General features: G+C 40.8%; 1 protein-coding gene across 7 annotated transcripts in view; it reads left to right on the top strand.

The window, feature by feature from the left end:
- Positions 1-10,033: 10,033 nt before the first annotated feature.
- The window catches only part of NR3C1 (nuclear receptor subfamily 3 group C member 1), a 126,423-nt gene continuing 115,385 nt past the window's right edge, over positions 10,034-21,071 (top strand). The window contains exons 1-2 of one of the 7 annotated variants that reach the window (XM_081232056.1): positions 10,034-10,280; positions 14,644-15,855. In XM_081232056.1, the coding sequence (XP_081088182.1) occupies positions 14,657-15,855 (1,199 nt within the window). In that variant the 5' untranslated portion in view covers positions 10,034-10,280; positions 14,644-14,656. Of the gene's footprint in view, positions 10,281-10,929; positions 11,051-11,072; positions 11,439-11,748; positions 12,237-12,383; positions 12,543-12,575; positions 12,900-14,643; positions 15,856-21,071 lie in introns of those variants that run through there. The other 6 variants (XM_081232053.1, XM_081232051.1, XM_081232057.1 and 3 more) reach the window with 6 other exon arrangements.

The following is a 21,071-nucleotide window of genomic DNA, read 5'->3' as shown; positions in this document are numbered from 1 at the left end:
CTGATATTTACTTCAACTTTGAATCAGGTACTGCTTAGACTAAGTTCTGCTGGCATAAAGCATATAGACTTAACAGGACACTCAGAAGCATATCATGCATATGAGTACAAATTGTGATATTTTAGGTAGCTTATGATGAAATCACTGAAAGCATCATGAGAAGCAGCAAAACACCAGGGATGCTGATAACAATTTAACATTTCCCAGTTCATGTGAGAATGTTAATTCCAATTAAAAAAGAAGTACCAAAGTGGAATTCATTATGATTAAGAACTTGCTGTTCTATGTGTGAACTGTTTATAAAAGCCATGTCTGGTGTAAAATGCAAATATTGAAGCAGAGAGAAATGGGGCATTCGAAGCTCAGCTGGATTCCCTTGAACCTCTTACCTTCTAAAGTTAAACAAAAACAGCAGTTTTTCCCAAAGACAAGATACTATTTTAAAGAGACATCTGCTACCTATGATAGCTATAGGAACACTTTTGTGTTTTTTTATAACATCTTTATTGGTGTATAATTGCTTTACAATGGTGTGTTAGTTTCTGCTTTATAACAAAGTGAATGACCTCTACGTATATCCCCATATCTCCTCCCTCTTGCATATCCCTCCCACCCTCCCTATCCCACCCCTCTAGGTGGTCACAAAGCACTGAGCTGATCTCCCTGTGCTGTGTGGCTGCTTCCCACTAGCTGTTTTACATTTGATAGTATATATAAATCCATGCCACTCTCGCACATCGTCCCAGCTTACCCTTCCCCCTCCCTGTGTCCTTAAGTCCATTCTCTACATCTGCGTCTTTATTCCTGTCCTGCCCCTAGGTTCTGCAGAAACTTTTTTTTTTTTTAGACTCCATATCTATGTGTTAGGATACAGTACTTATTTTTCCCTTTCTGACTTACTTCACTCTGTATGACAGACTCTAGGTCCATCCACCTCACTACAAATAATTTCGTTTCTTTTTATGGCTGAATACTATTCCATAGTATATATGTGCCACATCTTCTTTATCCATTCATCTGTCGATGGACACTTAGGTTGCTTCCACGTCCTGGCTATTGTAAATAGAGCTGCAATGAACATTTTAGTACATGACTCTTTTTGAATTATGGTTTTCTCAGGGTATATGCCCAGTAGTGGGATTGCTGGGTCAAATAGTAATTCTATTTTTAGTTTTTTAAGGAACCTCCATACTGTTCTCCATAGTAGCTGTATCAATTTACATTCCCACCAACAGTGAAAGAGGGTCCCCTTTTCTCCACACCCTCTCCAACATTTATTGTTTCTAGCTTTTTTGATAATGGCCATTCTGACTGGTGTGAGGTGATAACTCATTGTAGTTTTCATTTGCATTTCTCTAATGATTAATGATGTTGAGCATTCTTGCATGTGTTTGTTGGCAATCTGTATATCTTCCTTGGAGAAATGTCTATTTAGGTCTTCTGCCCATTTTTGGATTGGGTTTTTTTTTTATATTCAGCTGCATTAGATGCTTGTAAATTTTGGAGATTAATCCTTTGTCAGTTGCTTCATTTGCAAATATTTTCTCCCATTCTGAAGTTTGTCCTTTTGTCTTGTTTATGGTTTCCTTTGCTGTGCAAAAGCTTTGAAGTTTCATTAGGTCCCATTTGTTTATTTTTGTGTTTATTTCCATTTCTCTAGGAGGTGGGTCAAAAAGGATCTTGCTGTGATTTATGTCAGAGTGTTCTGCCTATGTTTTCCTCTAAGAGTTTTATAGTGTCTGGCCTTACATTCAGGTCTTTAATCCATTTTCAGTTTATTTTTGTGTATGGTGGTAGGGAGTGTTCTAATTTCATTCTTTTACATGTAGCTGTCCAGTTTTCCCAGCACCACTTATTGAAGAGGCTGTCTTTTCTCCTTTGTACATTCTTGCCTCCTTTATCAAAAATAAGGTAACCATATGTCTGTGGGTTTATCTCTAGGCTTTCTATCCTGTTCCACTGATCTACATTTCTGTTTTTGTGCCAGTACCATACTGTCTTAATTACTGTAGCTTTGTAGTATAGTCTGAAGTCCAGGAGCCTGATTCCTCCAGCTCCATGTTTCTTTCTCAAGATTTCTTTGGCTATTCGGGGTCTTCTGTGTTTCCATACAAATTGTGAAACTTTTTGTTCTAGTTCTGTGAAAAATGCCATTGATAGTTTGATAGGGATTGCATTGAATCTGTAGATTGCTTTGGGTAGTATAGTCATTTTTATAGTGTTGATTCTTCCAATCCAAGAACATGGTATATCTCTCCATCTGCTTGTATCATCTTTAATTTCGTTCATCAGTGTCAGAGTTTTCTGCATACAGGTCTTTTGTCTCTTTAGGTAGGTTTATTCCTAGATATTTTATTCTTTTTGTTACAGTGGTACATGGGAGTGTTTCCTTAATTTCTCTTTCAGATTTTTCATCATTAGTGTATAAGAATGCAAGCAATTTCTGTGCATTAATTTTGTATCCTGCTATTTTACCAAATTCATTGATTAGCTCTAGTAGTTTTCTGGTAGCATCTTTAGAATTCTCTATGTATAGTGTCATGTCATCTGCAAACAGTGACAGCTTTACTTCTTCTTTTCCAATTTGTATTCATTTCTTCTTCTTCTATGATTGCTGTGGCTAAAACTTCCAAATCTATGTTGAGTAATAATGGTGAGAGTGGACAACTTTGTCTTGTTCCTGATCTTAGTGGAAATGGTTTCATTTTTTTACCATTGAGAATGATGTTGGCTGTGGGTTTGTCATATATGGCCTTTTTTATGTTGAAGTAGATTCCCTCTATGCCTACTTTCTGGAAAGTTTTTATCATAAATTGGTGTTGAATTTTGTCAAAGCTTTTTCTACATCTATTGAGATGATCATATGGTTTTGATCCTTCAGTTTGTTAATATGGTGTATCACATTGATTGATTTGCATATATTGAAGAATCCTTGCATTCCTGGGATAAACCCCACTTGATCATGGTGCATGATCCTTTTAACGTGCTGTTGGACTCTGTTTGCTAGTATTTTGCTGAGGATTCTTGCATTCATGTTCATCAGTGATATTGGCCTGTAATTTTCTTTTATTGTGACATCTTTGTCTGGTTTTGGTATCAGGGTGATGGTGGCCTCTTAGAGTAAGTTTGGAGTGTTCCTCCCTCTGCTCTATTTTGGAAGAGTTTGAGAAGGACAGGTCTTAGCTCTTCTCTAAATATTTGATAGAATTCACCTGTGAAGCCATCTGGTCCTGGGCTTTTGTTTGTTGAAAGACTTTTAATCACCGTCTCAATTTCAGTGCTTGTGATTGGTCTATTTATATTTTCTATTTCTTCCTGGTTCAGTCTCGGAAGGTTGTGCTTTTCTAAGAATTTGTCCATTTCTTCCAGGTTGTCCATTTTATTGGCATAGAGTTGCTTGTAGTAATCTCTCATGATCCTTTGTATTTCTGCAGTGTCAGTTGTTACTTCTCCTTTTTCATTTCTACTTCTATTGATTTGAGTCTTCTCCCTATTTTTCTTGATGAGTCTGGCTAATGGTTTATCAATTTTGTTTATCTTCTCAAAGAACCAGCTTTTAGTTTTATTGATCTTTGCTATTGTTTCCTTCATTTCTTTTTCATTTATTTCATTTATTTCTGATCTGATTTATGATTTTTTCCCTCTGCTATCTTTGGGGGTTTTTTGTTCTTCTTTCTGTAATTGCTTTAGGTGTAAGGTTAGGTTGTTTGAGATGTTTCTTGTTTCTTGAGGTAGGATTGTATTGCTGTAAACTTCCCTCTTAGAACTGCTTTTGCTGCATCCCATAGGGTTTGGGTCATTGTGTTTTCCTTGTCATTTGTTTCTAGGTATTTCTTGATTTCCTCTTTGATTTCTTCAGTGATCTCTTGGTTATTTCATAATGTATTGTTTAGCCTCCATGTGTTTCTATTTTCTACAGATTTTTTTCCTATAATTGATATCTACTCTTGTAGCCTTGTGGTTGGAAAAGATACCTGATACAATTTCAGTTTTCTTATATTTACCAAGGCTTGCTTTGTGATGCAGGCTATGATCTTTCCTGGAGAATGTTCCATGAGCACTTGAGAAGAAAGTGTATTCTATTGTTTTTGAATGGAATGTCCTATAAATATAAATTAAGTCTATCCTGTTTAGTGTATTTTTTAAAGTTTGTATTTCCTTATTTGTTTTCATTTTGGATGATCTGTCCAATGATGAAAGTGGGATGTTAAAGTCCCCTACTATGATTGTGTAACTGTTGATTTCCCCTTTTATGGCTGTTAGTATTTGCCTTATGTATTGAGGTGCTCCTATGTTGGGTGCATAAATATTTACAATTGTTATAACTTCTTCTTGGATTGGTCCCTTGATCATTATGTAGTGTCCTTCCTTGTCTCTTGTAATAATCTTTATTTTAAAGTTTATTTTGTCTGATATGAGAATTGCTACTCCAGGTGTCTTTTGATTTCCATTTGCATGGAATATCTTTTTCCATCCCCTCACTTTCAGTCTGTATGTGTCCCTAGGTCTGAAGTGGGTCTCTAGTAGACAGCATATATACAGGTGTTTTTTTTTTTTTTTTTGGTATCTATTCAGCCAGTCTTTGTCTTTTGGTGGGAGCATTTAATCCATTTACATTTAAGGTAATTATCGATATGTATGTTCCTCTTACCATTTTCTTGTTTTGGGTTTCTTATTGTAGGTCTTTTCCTTCTCTTGTGTTTCCTGCCTAGAGAAGTTCCTTTAGCATTTGTTGTAAAGCTGGTTTGGTGGTGCTGAATTCTCTTAGCTTTTGCTTGTCTGTTAAGGTTTTAATTTCTCTGTTGAAGCTGAATGAGATCCTTGCTGGGTAATCTTGGTTGTAGGTTTTTCCCTTTCATCACTTTAAATATGTCCTGCTACTCCCTTCTGGCTTGCAGAGTTTCTGCTGAAAGATCAGCTGTTAACTTTATGGGGATTCCCTTGTATGTTATTTGTTGTTTTTCCCTTTCTGCTTTTAATATTTTTTCTTTGTATTGAGTTTTTGATAGTTTGATTAATATGTGTCTTGGTGTGTTTCTCTTTGGATTTATCCTGTATGGGACTCTCTGTGCTTCCTGGGCTCGACTGTTTCCTTTCCCATATTGGGGAAGTTTTCAACTGTAATCTCTTCAAATATTTTCTCAGTCCCTTTCTTTTTCTCTTCTTCTTCTGGGACCCCTATAATTCAAATGTTGGTGCATTTAATGTTGTCCCAGAGATCTCTCAGATTGTTCTCAATTCTTATCATTCTTTTTTCTTTATTCTGCTCTGTGGTAATTATTTCTACTCTTTTATCTCCAGGTCACTTATGTGTTCTTCTGCCTCAGTTATTCTGCTATAGATTCCTTCTAGAGAATATTTAATATCATTTATTGTGTTGTTCATCATTGTTTGTTTGCTCGTTAGTTCTTCTAGGTCCTTGTTAAACGTTTCTTGTATTTTCTCCATTCTATTTCCAAGATTTTGGATCATCTTTACCATCATTACTCTGAATTCAGTTTCAGCTAGACTGCCTATTTCCTCTTCATTTGTTTGGTCTGGTGGGTTTTTAACCTTGCTCCTTCATCTGCTGTGTGTTTCTCTGTCCTCTCATTTTGCTTAACTTACTGTGTTTGGCGTCTCCTTTTCACAGGCTGCAGGTTCGTAATCCCCGTTTTTTTTTGGTGTCTGCCCCCAGTGGCTAAGGTTGGTTCAGTGTGTTGTGTAGGCTTCCTGGTGGAGGGGACTAGTGCCTGTGTTCTGGTGGATGTGCCTGGATCTTGTCTTTCTGCTGGGAAGGACCACGTCTGGTGGTGTGTTTTGGGGTGTCTGTGAACTTAGTATAATTTTAGGCAGCCTTTCTGCTAATGGGTAGGGTTGTGTTCCTGTCTTGCTAGTTGTTTGGCATAGGGTGTCTAGCACTGTAGTTCACTGGTCATTGAGTGGAGCTAGGTCTTAGCATTGAGATGGAGATCTCTGGGAGAGCTTTTGCCGTTTGATATTACATGGAGCCGGGAGGTCTCTGGTGGACCAATGTCCTGAAGTTGGCTCTCCCACCTCAGAGGCACAGGCCTGACACCTGGCTGTAGCACCAAGACCCTGTCAGCCACACGGCAATGAGATGTCCTGGTCAAACGGGGTCCCAGCTGATTCTGAACAGAACCATGAGACACACAGAGACATTCCAGGGACAGTTTTTTTTAAGTAAGTTCTGACAACCCACACAAGATGCTCGTGTTGGCTTAATATAAAATTAACATATTCAATGAACTATCATTCAAAATTATTAATACATACAAAAATGATAAAAATTTATTTGATTCCAATTTTCATTTAATATCATAGATCTAAAGTGGGGTGGAGGGATAGGAGGATAGAATAAATGGAAACTACAGCCACAACAAGGAATCATGGGCTATTGGAAAATAAGTTACAAGGTCTCCTTATGTCAAAGGAAATATGTGTGATAAACAACAGTAAAGGTGGGAATGAATGTGGTATACGCTGTGCTCTTTCTTCATCAGGCTGTCTCTTAAATGAAACTGCTGAATGCATTCATCTCAAGTAATCCAGGTTCTCCATTCTCCCTGGAAAACATACTGATTGATGCAGGGCAGGCTGAACACTGGGGCCAAGATTACTTCCTATACTCCACACATTGCTGTTCCCACCAGTTATGCTCTATGCTTACTAACACTTCCTGGTGTTTTGGGAGTTTTTTTCCCCAAAAAATGTTTATTCCATTTGTGTCATTCTTGTAATTACTCGATTTAATTAAATATTAAGTAAAATGATGAAATATGGGTAATAGAAGAAATAGTTGTTGTTCTATAAAATCTAAATGGAAAAACGCCCTATAAATAATTGCTGTCAAACTAGGTGGATGGAAGACTACTTTAAAAGATTGTGGCAAGGGCAGGGGGATGAACCATAAAAATTTAGAAATCTACACTCATTTTGTAAGTATTTTAATTTGTTGCTCTTTAAAGAAAACTGGGGAAATAGTAATACTACATATGAATAATAATTGCTAACGATGATTGAACACTTAATATACCCCAGGAATTAGTCTAAGCTCTTCACATATATCGAACTTGTTTACTGTTTATAATAACTTGAATTAATAGTATTATCATCCCCATTTTATAGATGATGAAAACTGAGGCACAGAGAGTTCGGTTGCCCAAGGTTACATTCTTCATAGAGGTGGTGGAGGCCAGCCAGCCAGTCTGGCTCTTAACAGCTATGCTGTACTGATGCCATCTGGGTACAGTTTATACATGAATGAAAACACGGAATGCCAGTCAGTGGGCTCCCCAAAGCTTTAGACCTTCATCAGAGGATTAGAAAATAAATGTTCAATCACAGGTTGTAGGTTTTAAAGCTTAAAATTTCCAAGTATAATTTTTTTTACGATTTCCTTGCTTTAACTTTTTTTTTAACTGACTTTTTAATTAAATTAAATACCAGTCCAATCCCATCAGTGAGAAGGTTTTGCCTTCTACAAAGGGGCAAGTGAAAACGGTGGTCTTAAATACATACCAGAATGGGAGTTGAGATCTGTGTACACTGGCATAGGGATTTACTGTAGATACTTGAGCAGGAACATGACAGGATTTAATTGATTTGGAGGAGTAATCTGGCAGTGAGGCCTGGATTATTTTAATAGAAATGATACAAGAGATGAACAAAATGGGAGAACTCACTTGGATAATATATCAACTGCTGTATAAATGTAAAAAGTGGTTTGGTTACTATTCAGGTTTAAGGTTTTATTGACCTTAGGATACAGTCTCAGGCCCTTTCCATTCCTTCCTTCCTTCCTTCATTCACTCATTCATTTAACAGATATCCACTGGGCACCTACTATGTGCTAGTGATATAGCGATGAAAAAGACAGACACAGGCTCTGCCACCACAGGGCTTTTATATTCTAGTGGAGGACACAGAAATTTAACAAATGAATCCAGAAATAACAAACTATCACTGTAATGTTCTACCAAAGTAAAGTACAGGACAGTATAGGAACAAACAGTAATAGGTCTTTGTTTGTTTTAGGAAGGAGTACTCAGGTGTTTAAACATAAGACAGTTAAAATGAGGATCTCGAGTACTACCTGTACACATTTCATTAACTCATTTGGCCTCCACAACAATTCAGTAAAAGCGATATTATGACTAGTTGACTGAATGTTTTATTATAACTACGTACTGGTCTCTGTTGTAGGAGTGGGACATATAGCAATGAACAAGACAGAAAAGGTTCTTGCCTTGATGGAGTTTGGATATATTACCTTCATTCTCACCTTTGCTTCTGAGACAATCAAATATATTCCCCCTCAGATGGGGATTCATCCCATTTCTTCTCCTGTAGTAATTATAACTTCCCAGGGTTACAGATTAGTTATTTTCATATCTACAGATTTAAGATAGTATATATAAAACACTTTCAATGGTGCCTGGCAGATAGTAGAAGTTCAATAAATATTAACTACTGTTAGAATTGCTGTTATTATTACAGTGCTTAATCTCATGTCTTTTCTGGTACACTGGATTTCATTTCTTGAATTAAATTCCATACACACTTATTGCAAGCCTATCATGGAATTTACATACTCTTTCATGGAAGTTACAAGATCAGTGAAGAAAAATCTCTTTCATATTGTCTATTTCTATCCTCCATGCTTAGCTGTGTGATCTTGGATACACCTCAAGCTCTGTAAGCCTCAGTTTCCTCATGTTGAAAAATTAGAGTAATACCTATCTATTCAGCTATTGTCAGAAGTGGGCAGCAGACGTGTGTGTATGTGTGTGTTGGGTTAATCAATAAATGTTAGCCATAAAGCACAATTCTAACTCTGAAAAGCAAACACTGGGCTAATCTACAGTTTGTGCATGCTTTCAAATGAACATGCAAGACTAAAGAATGAGAGTTTTTTCTATCAAATTAAAAAATTAACAGGCATATTTAGACCACTGAAAAGAAAAAATCAGGAAAATTCCACACTTTTGCTCCATTGAGAGTGTTTTCAAGGGCGATTTTTAATTTGAAATGATGTGTCCTCTCCCATTTTAAAGTGATCCACTGGACCTGCAGGAAAAAATGAGTGGGGAGAAAGTTAATTGGGAACTCTTATAAAAGCAGATGTTTAAAAGCAGGGTATCCACCACCTACAATGTGAACAGGTAAGAGAGATGAGGTGGGTTTTTTTAGAGCACAGATTCAACTATGAAATAGGTTTATGGTATGGGAAGAGGTACTTAATTAGGTATCTGTTATGGTCCCTTTACATATATATGTACAAATTATTATATATAATATACTACATATATAAATAGTGCCTACTATAACTTCTAAGCAGATGTACAAGGATGATCATTTCAGTACGTTAACTCATTTTTAAAACATGCGTAGCATATTATGTATTGTAGGTTTGATTTTTTTTTTTTCATGAAGCTGTTGGTTGTTTGGGGACCCAATGCAGTAAAGACATCTGATTCTAGTATTTGAGACTCGGAAGGTAGGACACCTGGCAAGTAGGGAAAGTAGCGTTCTCGAGGCAATTCTCATTTAGTATCCACTATAAGCACCCAAGACAGGGGCCTCCCTCCAGTTGACTTAAACCAAGGGAAAGAAAAGAGGAGTCGTCTCGTCTGTATCCAGAGGGGTTTTGTTAACAACTGGGTTGCTCAGCGCCCTTCATAAAAATTCTCCTGGCTGAGGGTTCTACCAGCCAGGGTTGGCTGAGGGTTGGCAAAGGTCTTGGTTTCCCTCTCTTCCGAGGCTGTGAGCGTATCTTCCTTTGCCAAGATGGCGGCCCTGGCATCATCTGGAGGCGGCCCGCGCAGATCGCCTCTGGGCAGGCGGCTCGCTAATAGCCTAATTCTCTCCCGTCATCTCGAACGACACACGGGGCAGCGCCTACACCCCCAGAACCGAGAAAGGGCGACCTAGGCCGCCCGGTAGCGAGAACCTTGGCTAAGATGGTGGACGCGCGGCCGGGCGGTGTCAGCTGCCTTTACCAAGATGGCGGCAGGCGGCTTCCGGCACGCACTCCCCCCAAATCCTCTGCAAGATGTCAGGGCAGAGCAGCCGCCGCCAGTCTGAGCGCGGCCCGGGGAGAGAGTGGCTGCGGCCGAGCGCCCGGGCAGGGCTAGGTGGAGCTGCGGCAGCCTCCGCCCCCGGCTGCAGCTGGCAAGCGCTGTCACCTGTGGGGTCGCAAAAGTTACCTCCCCAAACCCTAAAGCAACACAGCACAACCTTTCTCCGAGTCACACAAATCATAATATGTGCCGCCCAAGGTAGGAGGCTCGATCCCGGCGTCGCCCAAGTCCTCCGGACGCGGCGAGCTGGGGAAGGGGGCTGGGGCGGGGGCCTCCGGCGCGGACTCCTCTCGCCCCACTCCCCTCTCATTGGGGACAGGCCACGTGTTTCCCTCGGACAGAGGGGGAGGCGCGTAACGGGAAGAGCTGGAAGGAGTTTAATGCTGACATTTTAAAGCTGCGTGTGTTCTGTTTTATTTGGAGGGATGGGGGTCCCACGAACACGAAGGGGTGGGCGACGCATTAAGGCGAGTGCAGCAAATGTCAAGAGTCGGGGGAGGGGCCTCAGCGGGAAACTTGGACGTGGGCCCCGAAGGGGGTGGAAGGAGAGGTCAGGAGTTGGGGTGGGGGGAAGGAGGGCGTACTGTGCAAGCAACTTACTGTTTCGCTTGCAACTTGCTTTTAAGCCTGCCACCTCCCGCTTTCTTTAAAAATAATAATTTAAAAATGCAAAGAAATCCACTTCGCTGGAGGTTTTGCATTTGGCGTGCAACTTCCTTCAAGTGTAAGCGCGCTAGGAGGGAGGGAGGGATGGGGGTTGAACTTGGCAGGCGGTGCCTCCTTCTGCCGCCGCCGCCGCCTCGCAGGCTCGGAGAAGAGGGTGGGGGACAGTCGGGGCGCAGGGGAGGGTGGGTTCTGCTTTGCAACTTCTCTCCCGGTGCGAGCACGCGGCGGCGGCTGCAGACTGGGCCGCCCAGACGATGCGGGGGTGGGGGACCCGCCGGCACGCGACTCCCCCCCGGCCCAGAGTATGTATGCGCCGACCCCCTTCCCTGCCCTCCCCTCCCTGAAGCCTCCCCAGAGGGCGTGTCTGGCCGTCCGGCCCTACGAGGGGCCGAGACGCCGCTGCACCGTTTCCGTGCAACCCTGTAGCCTCGTGCGAAGTGACACACTTCGCTCAACTCGGCCCGGGGGCGGCGGCGCGGACCACCCTCGCGGCTCTGCTGCGGGCCGCGCCCCGGCTCCCCAAGCCAGCCCGCTGTCACCCGCAGGGACGCTGACGGTTGCCGCCGAGGGACCGGCGAGTCGGGAGGAGTGGGTCGGGAGTCGCGGAGCTGGGCTGGGGCGGGAAGGAGCAGCGAGAAGAGAAACTAGAGAAACTCGGCTTCCCTCCGAAGCCCGCCCCAGAAAGACCAGGTCGGCCCCCGCCGCCGCCTCCTCTCCTTTTTCCTGGGGGGTGGGGGGTGAGGGGTGGGGGGCGAGGAGAAGCTTCGCGCGCCCGGGAGTCAGCCTCGGCAGGGGCCGTGCCGGGGGGCAGCGGGCGGGCAGGCGCCGTCGCGGCCGGGGTGGCGGGGCCCTCGCGGAGGGCGTGGGGGCGGGGGCCGCGGCCGCCCCTGCAGTTGCCTAGCGTCGCCAACAGGTTGCACCGTTCCCCGCGCCGCCGCGCGGCCCCTCGGGCGGGGAGCGGCCGGGGGTGGGGTGGGAGCGCGTGTGTGTGCGAGTGTGTGCGCGCCGCGGCGCCGCCTCCGCCCGCCCCCCGCTCGGTCCCGCTCGTCTGCAGCGGCCGGGCGGCCCTTTCGCGTGTCCGCGCTGCCTCCCCTCCTCCTCCTCCTCCATTTTGCGAGCTCGAGTCTGTGACGGGAGCCCCAGTCACCACCCGCCCGTCGGGGACGGATTCTAGTGGGTGGAAAGAGACGCCGCAGCCGGAGCGGCGGGAGCGGCGGGGCGCCGGCACGGAGGACGCGCGCCCGAGAGCCCCGGCCCGCGAAGACGGGCGCGGGGCGGGGAACTGGCTTGTCAGCCGGGAAATGGGAGACTTTCTCAAATAGGGGCTCTCCCCTCCCCCCATGGAGAAGGGGGCGGCTGTTTACTTCCTTTTTTTAGAGAAAAAAAAATCTCTCGCTCCCGCTCCTCCTGCTTTCACACGCTAAGTTGTTTATCTCGGCTGCGGTGGGAGCGGCGGACGGTGTAGGGTGATTGGCGCCGCCGGCAGAGGTAAGGGGAGGGGAGGGGAGGGCCGGGGGCTGGGCCCCCACGGGCGCTCGCTCCCCGAGGTGCGGACCGGGGCCGGGAGGCCGGCTCGGGGGCGCCGCGGGAGCCTGCAAAGTTTTATTAGCTTCGGCTAGTGGGGGTGGGGGCTGGCGAGGGCCGGGGGACGGTGACGACAGGGCAGCGCGCGGGTGACAGCGCTGGCCTCTTCCTCTCCCTGGACCGCCGTCCCCTGGCCGAGGGGGAGGAACCCGAGCTCTCTGCGAGTGGAGCCTCGTCGAGCCGTCCGGGTTTCCAGGCTCTCGTTCGCTGGTGAGGAATCCTGGTCTCTCTCTCTCTCTCTCTTTTTTTCCCCTTCTTCCCCAAGTCCCTTTTCTTTTCCCTCCCAGGGGGCCTCCCAGACACCCATTTTTTTGGTGAACGCTGAGCCGCGTCTAAATCCTGCTCGCCCGACTCTGTCCGCTCCACCCTAGAGCGCCCGAGCGCGAGCGGGGTTTGTGTCGAGGCTCCAGCGCGTCTCCTTTCTGGCGGGCGCGCAGGGGTGTGTGTGAGTGTGTATGTGTGCGCGCGTGTACACACGCAGGGGGCTGACAGCCTGCTACTCGGAGACTTCGGCCAGGGCTGGTGTTATCTGGTGGAAGTGGGCGTGTCGGGGAAAGAACTCAACAGGTCTGGACACATTTCTCTTTTAACCTCGCGCTTTTTTCTACACCCCACCCCCCGCGAGGGTTTGTTCTTTAGCGCTTGGCATCACTTCGCTCCTGACGTTTTGAAGTGGCCCCTTTTAGAAGACCCTCCCTAACCATAATAGTTTCGTGATGCGATTTTTGACAAGCGCTAGTCGGACGTTTTGAGGTTGCAGACTTGGTAATTGCAGCCTTGTAATGCCGCTTAAGACCCCTTGGCATGGTTCATTAAGGCCAATTACTGTGACACGGCTATTTGCAATTTAAACGGGGGGACAAAATCGTTTGAGGGATCGTTTCGTTTTATGAAGTATTGTTTTGGTTTCGAGTTTGAAGGCAGCTGTCAAAGTGGCGTGGAAATTCATTAGGCTCCATTTGATACCTTGTGTTTAGAGATCGTTATCAGCTAAACACGGCGGAGGGGCGGGGAGATAAGCAGTTTACCCTCAAGATTTGTAGTGGCACGTCCCCACCTCTCTGTCTACCTTCATCACGCTCCACTTTTAGCGAGGGCCAGTGAAGTTTATGCTTCTTAAAGTCTCTGTACGGGAAAAGTTTCCTTTCATTGGACAGGATTTGACTATACTGTCGCAAATATGCTTATCAAAGTCTCTGCCCGCCTCTTAAAACATCTTGATTGTCGACAGTCTTCTAGCAACCTAACCCTCTTGAGAGTAGGCTCAGAATTAGGATAGGTGAAGGTTTAGAGTGCAGGGAGGATTATTCTGAGCATTGTATTATGTTTTATTTTACTTAGATTTATATGAATGTGATTTTACAGTTCTGGGTTTTTTTTTCCCTTTGTTTTTCAATACTTCGATATTTGGAAAGGAAAAATCTTAATTTAGAGACATAATAGTATTTCATACTGAAGGTCTTAAGCAGTTTTAAAAGAAAATGTAGCTTCATCTAGATTTTATTGTGTTCTAAGCGTTTGAGAGAGCTATATTTCTTATACCGTATTTTAAAAAATTGTAATGAGAAGCTACTACACATTCTTTTGTAAATCTAAATTTTAGTTAGCCTGTATACAGTGTGTTTCATTTCATGTGTCCAAATTTGAAAGCAGGCACTATTAGGCACATTCAGTAAGAAATACGGGTTTAAAATAGGAGCCTTTTCCTACCCTATTGGAAGATGAGCAGACCATCATTGTTTATCTTCCAAGTAAAATGCATGGTTCACTAGGAGGTTGTACTAAAAGGTTTGGATGTGTGACCAGCCGGTAGGAGAGGAATTGGGAGTAATTAGAGATAGAGAATTCTAGCATAGTGTTTATCAGATTTTATGTTTATTAGTTCTCAGAAAAGCCAACAGCCTTGACTGGTTGAAAAGAGGTGGGAATTTCAATGATCATACTTCCTTTTTTTAAATTAAATACTTTGACATCAACTTGAACCTTCAGAATAATCAGATGTAATGAATTATAATGTCTGTGATTAACAAAGTTACCAATTTGTGAGTGGCAGTATGAATAGCCAAGCTTAGTTTGATACAGTTTTGTTCTCAGCTGTGCAAATGGACTGAATTGTACTTTTAAATGTGGCACTGAATGCGAGCAGGAGACACGGCTTTTATATTATGGAAGACAGAATCTACTCTTCTGATAACAAGGAATTAGATTCGGAATTAACTAAAAGGTTCATTTAACAGGCTCTTACTAATCGGATCACAGAGATAATGTGATTTTATAGCTTATTATGTCCCCCTCTCTTTTTTTTTGGTAGCTGATATTCACTGATGGACCCCAAGGAATCATTAAGCCCCCCCAGTAGAGAAGAAATACCCAGCAGTGTGCTTGGTCGAGAGAGGGGAAATGTGATGGACTTCTATAAAACCCTAAGGGGAGGAGCTACTGTGAAGGTTTCTGCATCTTCACCCTCACTGGCTGCTGCTTCTCAGGCAGACTCCAAGCAGCAAAGACTTTTGGTTGATTTTCCAAAAGGCTCCGGAAGCAATGCGCAGCAGCCAGATCTGTCCAAGGCAGTTTCACTCTCAATGGGACTGTATATGGGAGAGACAGAGACAAAAGTAATGGGAAATGACCTGGGATTCCCACAGCAGGGCCAAATGAGCCTTTCCTCTGGGGAAACAGACTTTCGGCTTCTGGAAGAAAGCATCGCAAACCTCAATAGGTCGACCAGTGTTCCAGAGAACCCCAAGAATTCAGCATCAGCTGCTGCCTCTGCTGCCCCCACAGAGAAGGAGTTTCCAAAAACTCACTCTGATGTATCTTCAGAACAGCAAAATTTGAAGGGCCAGACTGGCACTAATGGGGGTAATGTGAAGTTGCATACCACAGACCAAAGCACCTTTGACATATGGAGGAAAAAACTCCAGGATTTGGAGTTTTCTTCTGGGTCCCTAGGTAAAGAGACAAGTGAGAGTCCTTGGAGCTCAGACCTCTTGATAGATGAAAACTGTTTGCTTTCTCCTTTGGCAGGAGAGGATGATCCATTCCTTCTGGAAGGAAACTCAAAAGAGGACTGTAAGCCTCTTGTTTTACCGGACACTAAACCTAAAATTAAGGATAATGGAGATCTGATCTTATCAAGCCCTAACAGTGTGCCACTGCCCCAAGTGAAAACAGAAAAAGAAGATTTTATCGAACTCTGCACCCCTGGAGTAATTAAGCAGGAGAAACTGGGCCCAGTTTATTGTCAGGCCAGCTTTTCTGGAGCAAATATAATTGGTAATAAAATGTCTGCCATTTCTGTTCATGGTGTGAGTACCTCTGGGGGACAGATGTACCACTATGACATGAATACAGCATCCCTTTCTCAACAGCAGGATCAGAAACCTATTTTTAATGTCATTCCACCAATTCCTGTTGGTTCAGAAAATTGGAATAGATGCCAAGGATCTGGAGATGATAACTTGACTTCCTTAGGGACTTTGAACTTCTCCGGTCGATCGGTTTTTTCTAATGGCTATTCAAGGTAAGATTAATGCTTTCTGTTTCTTGAGAATGGTACATTTAAGATCAATTGATAGATTTAAATATTCATTTATTTGAATGTGTTCGACAACAATTCAAGTGCTTTTTCATGTGAATCAGTTTAAGCGGGCTCTTGAAAGTAGGCATGGTAGAAAACCTAAGTGATTGGTCTGTACAAAACCCTTCCCAGTTTTTTTTTCCCCTGAAATAATGGTATTTAGTATCCCATTGGCCAGTAATTGAAATTTTTATGTAAACATTTAGAAGAATACTGTTCATTAACAGGTGTCTTTAGTAAAAACTATGTAAATTCAAGGGGGTATAATGTTTAGAAATATATATTTATTGTGCATATTTTTTAAGCTGTTTTAGAACATGCTCTTACACTATGATGAAAAACACCTGTAATACCTCACGTAATCAAACGTTGTGCTGTATTTGTACATTTGTGAAGTGTTAGCCTGAGGAGATTAAAGGGTTAAAAATTAGAAGTACTAACAATGAACCCTTTTCTTGAAACTGAACCTTGAAGAATCTGAGTTCTGAGATTGCTAAAGCAGTGCAGTCAGTGCACAGTGTACCTGACGAGAGTATTAGACGTGGGACTTGCCCACAGAGTTCCTGACCTAAAGCAGATAAGTTGTGTCTGCTAATTGGTCTCTTTAAGAAAGGAATTGGTGGCAACACGGTGCTTGATTTTACTTTAAAATGTTCTTACAAGTTCTCAAGTATATAGCTGATGGCCTACATTGTTGAGCTTCAGTCTCAGCTATGTTTGATTTGTTTCTCTGTCTCCTTTTTTCTCCATCATTTATAAGTATATTGACATTTCCGTTTGACCTCAAAAAGGTCTGTTAAAATGTAATTACCAGGAGAAAGTTCTAAATGTAGGTGTATCTTCCTAGGGGTTAAGTTCTCTATCCTGCACCCCCACCCCCAGTTCAGATAAATGTATATCACATTTTAGGTGTGAAGGAAAATATAAAAATGTTATTGTAGAGACACAAGATTGATTAATCAGTGGGTTTTTTTGAGGGGGGAGGAAGGGCATAGTAGACACAGTGATTTCTTTGTATGTAAGTACTGTAAGTTCTTAAATATTCGTGATAGTCACTGTTCACATTAACTAGTCATTGAAGATTTTATTTAAAACTCTCTTTAAAAATGCTTTTTCTATTAAAGGTATATTCTAATACTGAGGTATCTCTTTTCTTTCCTCTTTAAGTAGGAAGCTTTGCTTGTTGGGGAAAAAATTTAGACTTAGATTTAGGCTATGTTCTGTTCCTTTTAAAGGCTTAGATGTTTCTTATCAAAAGAAAAATCCTTGGTTCTTGTGTGTCTTAACGTAAACTACCTACTAATCTATTATTAAAATAATAATTATCTTTTACTTAGAACACTTCAACTTTTTATTGCTATCATTCTGAATTGAAGGTTTAAAATGTTTTCAGTAAGGAGATTTGAGATGTTACCGCATAAGCTGTTGTGTTTAAATGTTAAAAGACATGCTGTGTTTTAAATTTTTCAATCTCAAATTTTTGGCAGTGGAATTCATGATTGAATGTGCTTGTTTGTCTTGAAAGAGTAAGTACAGTTGGTTTGACTAAGCTTTCTGTAGGAACTTACATTGATTTATAAAACATGTAATTGTACAAAGAAAAATCATATATCTTAGGAAAAGCTTGGTGATTATTAATGCTTTTTGTTCTGATAATCAGCATGGTAATATTATCATTTTCCTTACTATAAAAAAGGCATGGAACAAGAACTTATCATTTTCTATTCACAGTGAACTTTCATTAAGCCCTATAGAATCTAGGATCTGGAGAATAAGTCTTAGATGAATATAGTTATCCTTAAATCATTAAAGAACATTTAAATACTTTTTCTAGTAGTTTATAATATTTAAAGTGTGTCAGCCTCTTAACAGCCATATGATGGTAGACAAAGCAATGATAATGTGGCTCTTTCAAGATTCTTTAATATCCAGTGAAATGATTATTTTATGCCAATGTGTGATTTGGAATTATAATCAGTAGTTTGTGTCCTAATGAAAAGGTATAATATCTTTACAGGATAGTTTGAGAAAGTTTGAAAATTTTGTACCTTATGGGATTAACATTGGGAGCTGTGATTACCCAGAACAAAGCTTCTTCCAAATAAATTGAAACAATGTTTCTTTTTTACCATCATTGAATTAGCCTGTTGTTTCCAAACAATAGCCTTGATATAACTAAAATTGGTTGCTTTCTCTTCTCTATATGTTACTTTGGTAACAGCCAAACATTAAGACCAGTGACCCTGAGTAATCAGCAGGTAAATCAACATGTTGAGACCACAACTATACTGAATACTGACTTTCTGAATTTCGATATAGAAATATTAAATCCACTAATAACTTGCATTCTATTTAAGTTTTTTTAAAGCAAAAATTGTAATTTGACTTTTTAAGATGTCACCTAAAATTGCTTTTTCTTAGTATGCTTGAAAAAAGACACTTTACACTCTGTTTTGGGAGGGAAGGCAGTGCCTTCTGATGTGTCTACATAGCACAACATCCAGTTACTACGTTAAATTGTAAAATTATGAGTGTCATGATTGAGTATAGTAAAGTATTTTTTTTAAGGTTTAAGTTCGTTGATAGTAAAACAAGAGAAAGCTTATTGATACTCAAATACATTCTTTAAGTAAAACGAACTAGCCATTCTACCTTAATATGCTTTTTAAATTCTGAAATTCAGTAAATTTGACATAAACTTGTAACATTGATGAAGGCAGATTTCTGCATGATTTGATTTTCAGCATTGTTTCACTTGAGCATTAATGGTGAAACTGTTGAAAAGAGGCAAAGAAGTAAATGGTTTCAGGTGGAATTAGAGCTTTTATTGGGATTATGTTGAAACTTTAGTATTAAAAAGTTGATCGTTTTCTGAAGGGTATGATTATTGGAGAGAAAGAATGATGCAAGATGAATTTGTAAATTCAGTCTTAGGTGGAGTTTAGGGCTCTGTTCGTTGCCATTTAATGAAGCTATGAAACTTTATGTAGATTTTAACATCTCATTATTAATTGCACCTATGTCTAATTTTATTAACATAATGCAAATGAAGACCTGTACAAGCACAGGATGAGTGAAGCAAATTCTGTCCCTTTTTCATTTTTCTTATTAACATCATGTTGAATGTTTTCTCAGAGAAGGGAGGCATAAAGAAGAGATTTTTATTGATTTTCCCCCTTTTTAATGGATACTTTCTTTACTTCCTTTTTCCTCTCCTTCCAAAGTTTCTGTCAGTGTCTTTTTTAACCTTAATGTTTCTGATATTCACTCATAAAACGATTTCTGAATGTTAAAGGAGATTTGCTTTTGGCTCTTCGTTTATCTTTAGCTTTATGATAATCTTTTCCTTTTTTTAAAACCCTGTACTTCTTTATGGCTATATTATTAGTAAAAAAAAAAAAAAAACCACAAGGTAAAACACATTGTGTATTCAGGTGTGTCAATTTAGTGTGGAATGACTCCAGTACAGAAATGTGTGATTAGCGTGTAGTCAGATTTTATTGAAATTACTCCTTGTGATGTTTCTTTGGCTATTCCATTATATTTTTATAACTGATAAAATCATTTGTATTATAATGCTGTTTTGGTTTTATCTATTGATGTTACAGATATTTTAGTTAATCTGACCACTTTCAATATTATGTTGACTGTTTATAAATTTCATGAAAGACCTATTCTGAAACATACCTTCCATAAATGTAGCTTAAATGCAAATTGTAATAGTAGTAAAATTCATATGTGTGTAGAGTCACTTTAGGGGCTTTTTGAGATTTTAGTGAAGGAGAGATTGGATCAAAAGGGTTTATTTTAGTATGAGTGGCTAATGTGAAAGAACATCTGTATTAATTGGTTGATTATAAGTCGTAATCCACTCTGACCTGCAGGTGATTGAAATAAGCTAGTTGTTAGGAAATCTTAATTTACGTTGGGTTTAAAATAAGCCTGGGGCATATTTCTCAAAACCCACTTTTTCTTACTTTTAATATCACACCTAATTTTACTGAGCAGTAAGTTCTCATTATGTACTACTATTTATCTGAGCAAATTAAATAGACAAAATACGTTTGTGCCTAATAGCATTTACCCTTCTGAGGAATCCTGGTAATTGTGTAATGCCGTTTTTACAGGTATTTGCCAAATTAATGGGCACTTACTTCCATATTTCTGAGTCAAGGAAAATGTATATTGGTAAATCGTGTTGCAGAAGAATTTTCAAGAAATATTTTGTTGAAGTAAACTATAACTGAAAAAAATCAACTACTTATTGACCTTTATAGAAGTGTTTAAAAGCCCATGCTCTCCTTATTTCTGTAATTTCAGAGAGCCAACTGCTCTCATTTCCTTCTGGCTTGTTCTACTCGTGTTTTGTATTTTCAAGTAAATAAAAATATTCTTATGGGGAACTTCCATTTAGGGGAAAAAAAAAAAGAAAAGATCTGTTAAGTGTTCCTCTCTCTTTGAATTGTGCATGATCATTTTTATGTTAACTTGGATTAGAGTGTGAGTTTTAATGGTAATTTTTGTATTGATTTTACCCAGTAAGTTATATTTTAGAAAGTAAGCAATTTTATAGTGGTTCAAAAATTAGTTGTAGAGAGTGATTTCAACCCCCAAGCACCTAATTTTGACAGGTTGCCTTTTTATTCCTCACTACCGTCACAAATGTCCCTGGAATACGGGTTTCCAGTGGAGTTTGTGAATTAAAGGGTATTGGGGGAAGGGAGGCAAGAGAGGGAGGGGCAGTGGAGATGTGGAAAGGTGGAAGGTAAGTTTAGAAACATCAAGAGCAATTCCGAAAACCAACAATTTGGATCAGCTGACATGAAGTCAGAGGACTAAAAAAAGAAAAATTTAGGGCTGTGTTTATGTGCAGAGGATTGCATTAACCAGGATTACAATTTAGTTTCTTTTATTTAAGGTAAAAATCTAAAGCTAATTGTGGCAATATAACCCTGATGTTTATAGGATTACGTTGTTGTCTTTTGCTATACTTTATTACCAAAAAAATAAAAGATGGAATGGAAATTTTAATTCCTTTTAGATTATTTCAGCTAAGATCAAGTTCATATTTTCCCCATGTTTATAGGCTGCTATTTAATCAATAAAAATTTAATTACTGGCATGTAGTTGAAACAATTATGATGTGTTATGTTGATATA

The sequence above is a fragment of the Mesoplodon bidens genome, assembly GCF_964165515.1.
Source record: "Mesoplodon bidens genome assembly, chromosome: 4".
Taxonomy (NCBI): domain Eukaryota; kingdom Metazoa; phylum Chordata; class Mammalia; order Artiodactyla; family Ziphiidae; genus Mesoplodon; species Mesoplodon bidens.
This window is presented reverse-complemented; position numbering and strand designations above follow the sequence as displayed.